This window comes from Sapajus apella, unplaced genomic scaffold (assembly GCF_009761245.1).
Source record: "Sapajus apella isolate SASKATOON/1434 unplaced genomic scaffold, GSC_monkey_1.0 scaffold92, whole genome shotgun sequence".
In the NCBI taxonomy this organism is placed as follows: domain Eukaryota; kingdom Metazoa; phylum Chordata; class Mammalia; order Primates; family Cebidae; genus Sapajus; species Sapajus apella.
This window is the reverse complement of record NW_022437032.1, coordinates 6,694,203-6,706,339: the sequence shown is the minus strand read 5'-3', so window position 1 is coordinate 6,706,339 and position 12,137 is coordinate 6,694,203. Positions and strand designations below refer to the sequence as shown.

The 12,137-nt window shown below is 42.1% G+C and overlaps 1 protein-coding gene across 6 annotated transcripts in view; it reads right to left on the bottom strand.

The window, feature by feature from the left end:
- Positions 1-12,137, bottom strand: part of STAU1 (staufen double-stranded RNA binding protein 1) — a 73,045-nt gene that overhangs the window by 28,799 nt on the left and 32,109 nt on the right. For 5 of the 6 annotated variants that reach the window (XM_032256037.1, XM_032256043.1, XM_032256039.1 and 2 more), the window contains 2 exons: positions 4,861-4,999; positions 2,827-2,992 (listed from right to left, as the gene is read on the bottom strand). In XM_032256037.1, the coding sequence (XP_032111928.1) occupies positions 2,827-2,992; positions 4,861-4,999 (305 nt within the window). Of the gene's footprint in view, positions 1-2,826; positions 2,993-4,860; positions 5,000-11,333; positions 11,356-12,137 lie in introns of those variants that run through there. The other variant, XM_032256040.1, reaches the window with a different exon arrangement.

Sequence of the window (12,137 nt, the reverse complement as noted above, 5' to 3'; positions counted from 1 at the left end):
GAGGAGAAAAGTCAAGGGGTACAAGCAGATTTAAACACCGCTCCCAGCAAAGCTCCTCTGAGATTTCACAGGAGCCAGTGAAAACTCAGCTCAGGAGAACACGTCTACAACAGCTGCTGCCTGCAGGACTGTGTCAACCAATGCTGCTCTAGTGAGTGAGAGCACAAGACTCAGAAACTCTAAAAGGTGCTCATCCTTTGTAGCAATACTGTGATCACTCTCATGGAGGACTCACTCCTGGGGAAGGGCTGACAGCATTTAGATCTGTGACTCTCTAACCCTGACCACACCTCAAAATCACTCCAAGAGCTCATTAACAATAACATGGCTGAGTGGCTCACACCCGTAATTCCAGAACTTTGGAAGGCCAAAGGGGTCAGATCACCTGAGCTCAGGAGCTTGAGACTCGCCTGGGAAACATGCTGAAAACTAAGTCTCTACTAAAAATACAAAAATTAGCTGGGCGTCATGGTGAGTGCCTGTAGTCCCAACTACTCGGGAGGCTGAGGCACAAGAATCACTTGAACCCAGGAGATGGAGGTTGCAGTGAGCCAAGATCATTCCACTACACCCCAGCCTCGGCAACAGAGGGAGACTGTCTCAAAAAAAAAAAAAAAAAAAAAGCAAAAGCCAGATTCCTGGGTCTTACCCTAGACCTATTGCATTAGAATCCTGGGGTTGGGCCTAGAAAATTTTTTTTTTTTTTTTTTTAACTTCTCAAGTGATTGTGATACAGAAAATCCCTATATCAGTGCCCAGCAATTGTTTATCAACTGTTGGCTGGAAGGAACTAGAAATACCTACTCCATCTGACTCCAATTAAATTAGCACCAGTCAAGTAAAAAACTGAAAAGCCTCCAAAATAACTCATACTATTACCTTTTTGATGTTTTAACAAATCTCACCACTGAAAAGCTCATCCTAGGGCCGGGCGCAGTGGCTCAGCCCTGTAATCCCAGCACTTTGGGAGGCCGAGGTGGGTGGATCACGACGTCAAGAGATCAAGACCATCCTGGTCAACATGGTGAAACCCTGTCTCTACTAAAAATACAAAAAATTAGCTGGGCATGGTGGCGCGTGCCTGTAATCCCAGCTACTCAGGAGGCTGGGGCAGGAGAATTGCCTGAACCCAGGAGGCGGAGGTTGTGGTGAGCCGAGGTCACGCCATCACACTCCAGCCTGGGTAACAAGAGCGAAACTCCGTCTCAAAAAAAAAAAAGAAAAGCTCATCCTTTTAACATCACTAAATCCTCCTCTTTTAGCTACAGCCTCATTTTCTTTTATCTGGTCCTCAGTGGGCCCTGGAAACAGATCATCTGTTAGAATAGGTGATTACAGTGGAAAATGGAAACCCAGCGTAACAAAAGAAAAACAAATCGCTTCTGTGCGGCCAGCCATGAAGCCTGAGCTGGGTCGCCCTGGGTGGCAACTGGATACAACAGACCTCAGCAGGCACCCTGCCCAAGGTCCACTCGGGTCTATACCACTCATCACATACTTAGCCCACTGTTCTCTGCAAGTTCTTCTTGTTCTTTGTGAACATGTTTCCCGGGGAAGAAAAGTCAAACGCTACCCAGAGATACTTTCAGGTGGCATTTCCTGCTGTGATTAAACAGAATTATGAAATCTCAATGTTTTCAATTCGCTGGGCTTCTTCTGGACTTTGTGACTATCTGTGATAAGATTCTACCTGGCCAAAGATATTCACTAATGCTCTGACCCCTCAATGGCATGGAGTTACTGATTCCCTAAGAATTATATTGCTGTTTAGTCACAAAAATGTTTTTTCCTATCATGGTGGTTTTAAAACATGTCCCCTAATTCTTTGACAATCCTTTCATTTGGAAGTGGGATCCTCCATATTGCGAATGTACTAAAATCCACTGAATTGTACACTTAAAGTGGTAAATTTAGGCTATATAATTTTTACCTCAATTTTTTAAAAAGTGACGTTTCTTTATCTCTTACCTTTGAATCTGGGCTCCTTGCCCACTTGACCAGTAGAGTATGGCAGACTCAATGCTGTGATTTCTGGGCTTAAGCCTTAAGAAACTGGCAGCTGCTTCCATTTCCTATCTTCTAGAATGCTTACCCTTGGCAACCAGACACCATACTATGAGGAAGTATAAGCAGTTTTTCCATAGGTCACCCAGGGATGAAATGAGGTCCTGGGGCCAGAGCTCAAGCTGAGCTCCTAGCTGACAGCAAGCACCAACTTACCAGCCACATGAATGAGCCATCTTAAAAGCAGATCCTTCATCCCCCTGCAGAGCCACCTCAACCAAAGCTGTGTGGAACAACCCTTGCCAAGCCCTGCCTCAACTGCAGACTCATGAGCAAAATAAATGCCTGGAGATGTTTAAACCATCATTAAATGTTGTGATGGTCCATTATGCGGCAATAGGTAACAGGCACTTCTATATAATCAAGGGTGGCTGATCAAGAACAGCTTCAGAAAATTCTCTAATCTAGTATCACAAATCACAGTAGATTCTGGCAAGCCTAATCTTCAGCACTGAACACTTCATCCATACATGTTCTTCACAACTCAATTGAATCGCAAACTTTCTAACATGTTCACACCATATCATGTCACTCAAAACCATGCCATCAAGTAAAAAAGAAGGCAACTGATTTTCTTAATTTTAAAAGAAAAAAGGGGTAAAAAGCAAGAAAGCTACAGAGCACAAAATCTTGGGAGGCATTCAAAGAAAAATTATGGACAGCTGTGAACGTGCCTTCTTAGAAAAGATAACGTACAGTGACGTCTCCCCATGACCCTTCTACCCTGTCAAAGTGTCAGAGAACCTGGGCTTTGCTCCTCACCTCCAGCCTCTCTGGCGGGGGCTCATTCTGCAGGATCCTCAACGCTTTGGCAGCAGCATCATGTTTCGCAGCCTGTCTTGTCTTTCCTTTCCCATTAAATTGCTGTCCTCCCACAGAAAGCTCCACTTGATACAGTAAAGGTGGAACTGGAAATGGGTAAAAGTACCTAGAAATAAAAGGGGGTTAGGCAAATTATAGTCTCAAGTTGGTAAGTCACCCATACATCCTCTAGCAAATGCAAATCTTTCCTTCATCACGATCCTACTCACATTAGTGTTTGATGCTAATCACTCTTCATCAATATATCCAGATTTCATAAAAGCTTAAACTGAATTAGAATTTCTACACAGTATAAGCAGAGTGTTTAGCAGTCCAAACTTACGTTTCATGAAATACAATGGCTTATAAATTATGAATTTAATGTATCATACTAACATGTACTGATAAAATCTAAAATAAATTAGGCTTTGGCTGAGACAGACTCGTAGCTTGCTATGCCTTCTCAAACCTTACCTTTACACTTGCATGTCTCCAACAGGAGGCTGGGAATTTTAATGCACACGTCTTTTAGGAAGGACCCTCATTTCGAGAAATCCCAACAAGCTGTAGCCTACCTAGCAGAACCCAGTTTCTTATCCATTTCATAGCTTATATTTTTAAAATGGCTTTACCCCCAGAGAGCAGGGAAATGAAGAATTCCATTTTGCTCATCATCTATCCATTAATGTCTTATTACCATGAGCAAAAGATTTTCAATGCATGGCATTTTCAGGTTTCAATTAATATTTTATTGCACCAAAGCTATTTACAAAGCTCACAAGTTCAAAAATCAAAAAGTATCCAATTGGGCCGGGCGCGGTGGCTCAAGCCTGTAATCCCAGCACTTTGGGAGGCCGAGGCAGGCGGATCACGAGGTCAAGAGATCGAGACCATCCTGGTCAACACGGTGAAACCCCGTCTCTACTAAAAATACAAAAAATTAGCTGGGCATGGTGGCGTGTGCCTGTAATCCCAGCTACTCAGGAGGCTGAGGCAGGAGAATTGTCTGAACCCAGGAGGCGGAGGTTGCAGTGAGCCGAGATCATGCCATTGCACTCCAGCCTGGGTAACAAGAGCGAAACTCCGTCTCAAAAAAAAAAAAAAAAGTATCCAATAATAAGGTATCTACAAATGCTGGGAATCATTGTATTGCATGAAGCATGATGTTATGGGAATCATGTCCAAATATAACTCATTTACACAAAGCAGTTACAAGGGTGATCTTTAACCAGACTGCTTGAGGGCACAAGCCACACTGCCAGTGAGGAATATGCTCAGGCCCTTTCCAAGAGCAGTAGTTAAAGAAACACACAGGGCTAGGTGTAGTGGCTCACGCCTCTAATCCTAGCACTTTAGGAGGCTGAGGCAGGAGAACCCCTTGAAGCCTGTTCAAGACCAGTCTGGGCAACATAGGGAGACCCTGTCTCAATTAATTAAAAAAAAAAAAAAAAAAAAAAAGAGGGGCAGCCGGGCACAGTGGCTCACGCCTGTAATCCCATCACTCTGGGAGGCCAAGACAGGCAGATCATCTGAGGTCAGGCATTCAAGACCATCCTGGCCAACCTGGCAACACCCCATCTCTACTAAAAAAAAAAAAAAAAAAAAATTACCAGAGCATGGTGGTGGGCACCTATAATCCCAGCTACTCAGGAGGCTAAGGCAGGGAGAATCACCTGAACCTGGGAGTTGGAGGTTGCAGTGAGCTGAGATTGCACCACTGTTCTCCAGCCTGGGCAACAGAGCAAAACCTCCTCAGGAAAAAAAAAAATGAGGGGCACAAAGACACAGTTCCAAAGGCACAAATGTAATTAAGACTCACTTCAACACTTGGCAGGCCCAAACCAAATCATTACTCCCGCCACAATCAAGAGGTTACTAGTTTATGTAAAAGATCAGACATATTTTCACCTGTGTTTTACCAAAAAAAAAAAAAAAAGAAAAAAAAAAAACAAAAAAACCAACAACAAAACAAAGAAAGAAAAACCTCACACATACCTCGGGGGATAAGCACCTCCTCTCATGTTGTAGTTATAGGTGGACTGCATCCGAGAGTAAGGGTCAACAGGCTTATACATTGGTTTTTTTCCAAGTTTCATGCACAGTGCATTTAGTTCTACAGTAGGGGTTATGCTTTCTGAAAGAAAGAATCAACAAAGAACTGTTTTTTTTCTGATATGAGAATGATACTCAAATAAAAGGTAACAGCATGCTTTCTACTAATTGGATTCATGATGCATTACACAAAAGGACCTGGGTGGCTCACCGCTAGGCATCAAACAAGGAAATCCAAGAATATGCTATGATTTCTCCATGTTAATACACAGTTAACAGCACAAAATTTACTCTGAGGGCTATAAGAGGAGCCACAATTTAATCCCATGACATTATCAGTAAAAGCTATATATGGTAGTTTTCAGAAGTTCGTTCCAAAACACATAAAATTTCATGATTAAAAAATCCTATGTAACTGTCCAAATTGTTTTACTGTTTGAGAATACTTAATCAATATAACCTTGGTTGTACTAATTGATAAGGTTATTGGCTTACACTCAGAAGTATGTCTCTACACACTACTGAACAATGCATTTATTACTAGAATGCAAAGCACTGTGCTAAGCTTAAGAAACACAATTCCTGCCCCAGAGTAGTTCAAAGAACACAAAGCACACTCAAAGAGGTACAATACAACATGACGGGCACCTTAAGGAAATGTGAAAATCACTGAGGAAGCGGCAACCCAATTCTCTTTGGAGAAGTCACTCAGGCCCACAAAATATTCAGATATTTCCATTCTTGACATTTCTAATACAATTTGACCTGTGGTAACTTGTTAGGAATCTAACTTGTGGCAGCTTGTTAGGAAAATGAGTTCCATTTTCATATACAACAGGTTATCTCAAAATTATCAGCTTCAGAAAATACACGTTATTCATTTTCCAATTTTTTTCTCTCAGTTTATCCAATGCACAGGCCTTTACAAACCATTTAAAAAGAAAGCCAGCCTGGAAAGATTAGTGTCAGTGCACAATCAAATTTAAACAACACTTTCATACCAAAAACAGAATACTAGCAATGACAAAATCTAAATGCACACAAAAATCCACTTTAAAAAAAAAAGAAAGAAAAAATCCACTTTAAAATGCCTCTTTAGGATGTATATACAGAGAAATAAAAATGACCTGATTCTGTACTATAATTGGTTCAACTAAATTTAATGCTTGAATTGAATTTATAAGAGTATCTTTGGGGTTTGCACAGAGGGCCACATGAATTACTGATCTTTCTCTCCGTTACATTAGAATTATATTTTTTATAAAATTCATATAATTGCATTTTAAGTACAGCCTGAATCATTTTAAGAGCAGCTCCGATCCACAGAATGTGTCTGCAGGAGAGAATAAATAAGAAAAAAAGTATAACACAAAGAAATCAACATTAACAAGAAAGATGTGTCTGAGAACTTCCCAGATTCCTTCCTACGTACCAAGACCTGGAATGACTTCATGCATGTGACGGAGTCTCTGCTAAAACAGCCATTCCTGACACAGCCTCCAGGTCACTGATCCCCAACTCTTCACCAGCCATGCCTTCTGGATTAGTATTCTCCCTGCGTGGGTTCCTTGTTTGAAGAGATACTACCTGCTACCTTGTATTTAAGTAGTATTTACATTTTCTCATTCTTTTTTAATAATTAAGAGACATACAATTGACAATCAGCACTTCTGACCAACAAAATTATAAACAGTATTACCACACCAACTTGATGTGACTCTAGATAAAACTTGTATTCTTGGTAATCTATACAATCTTATCAAAAAATCTATTTTCATTAAACTTTTCAGAAATCTTTGAAATCATATGGTCACCCGCCATCCTTCCTATGACTGCCTTTCCAGATTGTCAGGACTTGAAGGACCACAGATTGGAAACCACTGTTTTAGAATGAGGTTAATGATTCCCCCCCCAAAAAATAAGCATTTGTCACTGGTAGTGTAGAATCTGTGCTTTCAAAATCAACAAGTTTGTTAAGAAACCATTCATACGCATACTAAACAGTACCTCTAGACACCCTTTTGAAACTGTTTGGCCCACACATAAGACCTAGGCTCCTTCCTTCACTACCAAAAGGGCAGACTGTGGGCTTTGAAAATTTTGTTCCCTCCAAAGCTTTGGCAGCAGCTGTGTGTTTAACCTTTTTAATACTAGTTCACTCAGCTCTCCAGTGCTGATCTGCAAGTGTCAGCTGTACTGTAAATTCCTAGAAATGAAGAGCGTGAGCTCTCAATTCATGAAACCTGACATAGACTATAATATGTCTCTTGAACCTTGAACACTTTTAACGTTCATGAAACATGTTCAAGAGGCCTGGTCTTATCTTGACAATTTATCCTGTCATCCCCTTCTTATCCTTGTCATTTTCATAAACAAAAAAAAGATTGTGTGTTTATACCCTGAAAATTTTTTTTTTTTTTTTTTTTGAGATACAGTCTCACTCTGTCCCCAGGTTGGACTGTAGGGGCTCAATCTCAGCTCAATGCAATTTCCACCTCCCGGGTTCAAGTAATTCTCCTGCCTCAGCCAACCGAGTAGCTGGGATTACAGGCCCCTGCCATGATCCCTGGCTAATTTTTGTATTTTCAGTATAGACAGGGTTTCACCACATTGGCCAGGCTGGTCTTGAACTGACCTCAAGTGATCCACCTGCCTCAGCCTGCCGAAGTCTAGGATTACAGGCATGACCCACCACATCCAGCCTTGAAATACTCTTCCAATTACTTCTCATGAAAGAGATTTTGCAAACTTGATTTAAACACATAGCAGTACTTCACACAAATTAAGGCAATATTTGTTTTGACGCTGTGTTTGTGGGCTCTTGTTTGAAAACATAACCAGCCTTTTTTTTCAGTTTTTGAGATAGGATCTTGCTCTGCTGTCCAGGCTGGAGTGCAGTGGCACAATCATAGCTCCCTGCAGCCTCCTGGGTTGAAACAATCCTCCTACCTCAGCCTCCTGAGTAGCTGGGAATACAGGCACACACCACCATACCTGGCTAATTTTTTAATTTTTGCAGAGGCAGGGTCTTCCTATGTTGCTTAGGCTGGTCTTAAACTCCTGGGCTCCAGTGATCCTTTCGTCTCAGCCTTCTAAAGTGATAGGATTTAAGGCATGTGCATTTTAATAAGTTCCCAAAGTAATTCTGATGCACCCCAAAGATCTGAAATTCACTACTTTGGAATTTAACAAACCAATTGAAGCAGTCAGGTGTGGTGGCTCATGCCTATAAACCCAGCACTTTGGGAGGCTGAGGTGGGCAGATCACCTGAGGTCAGGATCAACACCAGCCTGGCCAACATGATAAGACCCCATCTCTACTAAAAATACAAAAGTTAGCCAGGTGTGCTAGCACATGTCTATAATCCCAGCTACTCGGGAGGCTGAGGCATAAACCCGGGAAGTAGAAGCTGCAGTGAGCCAAGAACACGCCACTTCACTCCAGTGTGAATGACAAAACAAAAAAACAATTGAAACTTTATTTTTCTGATTTTATCACAGAGTATCACTTTATCTCACTTACACATTATTTACAAGGGAAACCTAGATTTGAGTATGTCTAGGTCATTTAAATTTGATGCCTAAGGGGTGGGGCAACTTGCCTTCATAGCTGGTTTTTCTTGTAGGTCTTAATTTTAGGATTCCCTCAGTGTATAGATTCCATTAAAGAAAAAAAACATAAAGAATCCTGTATTGGCTAGGCGCAGTGGTACATGCCTGTAATCCCAGCTACTTGGGAGGCTGGGGTGGGAGGATCGCTTGAGCCCAGGAGTTCTGGGCTGTAGTGTGCTATGCTGACCTGGTGTCTGCACTAAGTTCGGCATCAATGTGGTGACCTCCCGGGAGTGGGGGACCACCAGGTTGCCTAAGAAGGGGTGAAACGGCCCAGGTTAGAACAGAGCAGGTCAAAACTCCCGTGCTGATCAGTAGCGGGACTGCGCCTGTGAACAGCCACTGCACTCCAGCCTGAGCAACACAGTGAGACCCTGTCTCTAAAAGAAAAAGAAACGAACAACAACAAAAATAAAAGCAAAAGAATCCTGTATTGGCCAGGTGTGGTGGCTCATCCTGTAATCCTAGCCCTTTGGGAGGCCGAGGCAGACAGATCACTTGAGGTCAGGAGTTTGAGACCAGCCTGGCCTAAAGGGTGAAACCCTGTCTCCACTAGAAATATAAACATTAGCCAGGCGTGGTGGCACATGCCTGTAATTCTAGCTATTTGGGTAGCTGAGGCAGGAGAATCACTTGAACCCAGGAGGCAGAGGTTGCAGGGAGCCAAGATTGCACCACTGCACCCCAGTATGGCCAATAGAGGGAGACTCCATCTCAAAAAAAAAAAAAAAAAAAAAAAGCTGGGCGAAGTGGCTCATGCCTGTAATCCCAGAACTTTGGGAGGCAGAGGCAGGTGAATCACCTGACGTCAGGAGTTCAAGACCAGCCTGGCCAATACAGTAAATCCCCATCTCTACTAAAACTACAAAAATTGGCCGGGCATGGTGATACACGCCTGTCCCAGCTATTCAGGAGGCTGAGTAGGAGAACTGCTTAAACCTGGGAGGCGGAGGTTGTAGTGACCTGAGATCATACCACTGCACTCCAGCCTGGGCCACAGAGGAAGACTCCCTCCAAAAAAAAAAAAAAAAAAAAAGAATCCTTTTTTACCCCCCTTGACACCTGACACATCAGGACATCAAGGATCTCCCGAATATGTTCTACAGTTCAACAGGCTACTTATTTAAGTACAAACAACAACATGACCTCAAAACCCTGGCAGGCAGTAAAGTCAAATGGTAAAAGCCTGCAACACAGTATAATCCCTGGGTCATCTTGGTGATTGTCTCATGGGTAAATGTTGAAGGTGAAAATGCTTGAAAAAAAAAAAAAAGCAAAACAAAACAAAACAAAAAACCACCAAGTTATTCTCATGAACAGTCTTGCCTTTCTCTAGGACTTTCGCCATCTGGCGCTACTTGCCACTCTGCTGCATTCTGTTGGTGGCAAGTTTAGAATCTTGGTTTTGATAAAATTAAAAGTACACCATATCTCTGATTTTTCAAATATCTAAGTATTTGAGAGAGAGAACAACTCCTCTTTGAACAACTTGTAAAAAGAAAATATGAGGTTACAGAAGAACACACAGCCAAACTAACTAAATTACTAAAAGTTCAAGTGAGAAAGTACATGAGCCAAAATACAATAAAAATAATAAAGGGAATCCCAAAGCTAAGGTCTGCAAAAAAATCCTGTAGGGAACCTACAACAATTATTTTAAAATGACTAATTGCCTCTTTTAATTTTAATTAATTTATTTTTTGATACAGGGTCTCACTCTGTTGCCCAGGCTGGAATGCAGGGTGCCATCTCAGCTCATTACAACCCCTGCCTCCCAGGTTCAGGTCATTCTCCTGCCTCAGCCTCCTGAGTAGCTGGGACTACAGGTACGCACCACGATGTCCAGCTAATTTTTGTATTTTTTGGTACATACAGGTTTCACCATGTTAGCCAAGCTGGTCTTGAACTTTTGACCTCAAGTGATCTGCTGGCCTCAGCCTACCAAAGTGCTGTGGATACAGGCATAAGCCACTGCTCCTGGCCCCTAATTGCCTTCTAAATATAAAGGCACATTTCAAATAGAATTATGCTTTATAACAACATTTTTAAGCTAGTTTTGTGTGAGTGGGAAATATTTTTCCTAAATGCTTAATTGCTTAATAATAACAGTTACCATTTCTCAAGCATATACTAGGTGCCAGGCATTGTGCTCCACATTAAATTCTCGTAATAAATCCGTTTGGTGGGTATTATTATCCCCATTTTACAGATGAGGAAACTGAAAAAAAAGGAGCAACTTGCCCAAGATCACACAGCTAGTAACAAGCTGAGATTCAAACCCAGATCTATCTCACTTGAAAGGCAACTCAACTGTGTTATGCTACGTGAATATTCATGATTGTGCCTGATGTTACTTTTAGTCAAATGAAAAGAAACATTTGATTTATTCAAGGCTTGAGGTTTACATGTGAAGGAATATGAGGTATGAGATAAATCGCTCATCCTTAACTATATTATCTTTGCTGCAAGGTTAGAATCAGAAACAGAGGGCTCAATTCCTTATCTCTCATACTGTATCATCTTACACTGCAGCTGCAAAAGACAACCCAGTATCTCTATGTCCTAGATGGTTGGGGAAAAAAGGTAACTTAACTCCAGATATGAAAGAATTAAGTTCTAAAATGTGCTGTTATTACAGATACCAAACAAGTTTCAAAGATTGAATTCTCTTTTTTCCACATGTTCTAAAAAGACTGAATTCTTAAATAATGATTAGCAAAATTTAAAATTATAGTCAGACTTTCATTGTCTGATAAGGGGAATGACAAGGATAACTGAAACCAGAGACAATACAAAATACTCACTTTGAGACTAATTTCTACTTTCCATCTTCAAATCTTTGGATTGCTAACAAGTGAAAAAACTAATTTCCCATCACATCTTCTTCCTGCCCTAAGGTCTGTGTGCAACAAGCAGGAGAGGAATCAGAAGCAAGCTGCAGACAGGAGGCGGCCCAGGGCTGAAAAACTTACAGGACTCAATCACAGGTGCTTGAGAATTGTCTCTGTTCAGAATCCCAAATAGCCAAACACCACTTGGAGTTTTAAAAGCAAAACATGGCCAGGTGGGGTGGCTCACACCTGTAATCCCAGCATTTTGGGAGGCCAAGGTGAGTGGATGGCTTGAGCCCAGCAACTCAAGACAAGCCTGGGCAATATAGCAAGACTTCGTCTCTACAAAGAATAAAAAACAATTAGCTGGGTGTGGTGGCATGCACCCGTGGTCCCAGCTACTCAGGAGGCCAAAGTGGGAAGATTACTTGAGTCTGACAGGTAGAGGCTGCAGTGAGACGTGACGGCACCACTGCACTCCAGCCTAGGCGGCAGATAAAGACTAAAAAAAAAAAATAAAGCAGGCCAGGCACGTTGGCTCATGCCTGTAATCCCAGCACTTTGGGAGGCCAAGGCGGGCGGATCATGAGGTCAGGAGTTCAAGCCCAGACTGGCCAACATGGTGAAACCCCGTCTCTACTAAAAGACACAAAACTTAGCTGGGTATGGTGGCTCATGCCTATAATCCCAGCTCCTTGGGAGGCTGAGGTAGGAGAATTGCTTGAATTGGGACCTGGGAGGCAGAGGTTGCAGTGAGCCGAGATCACGCCACTGCAC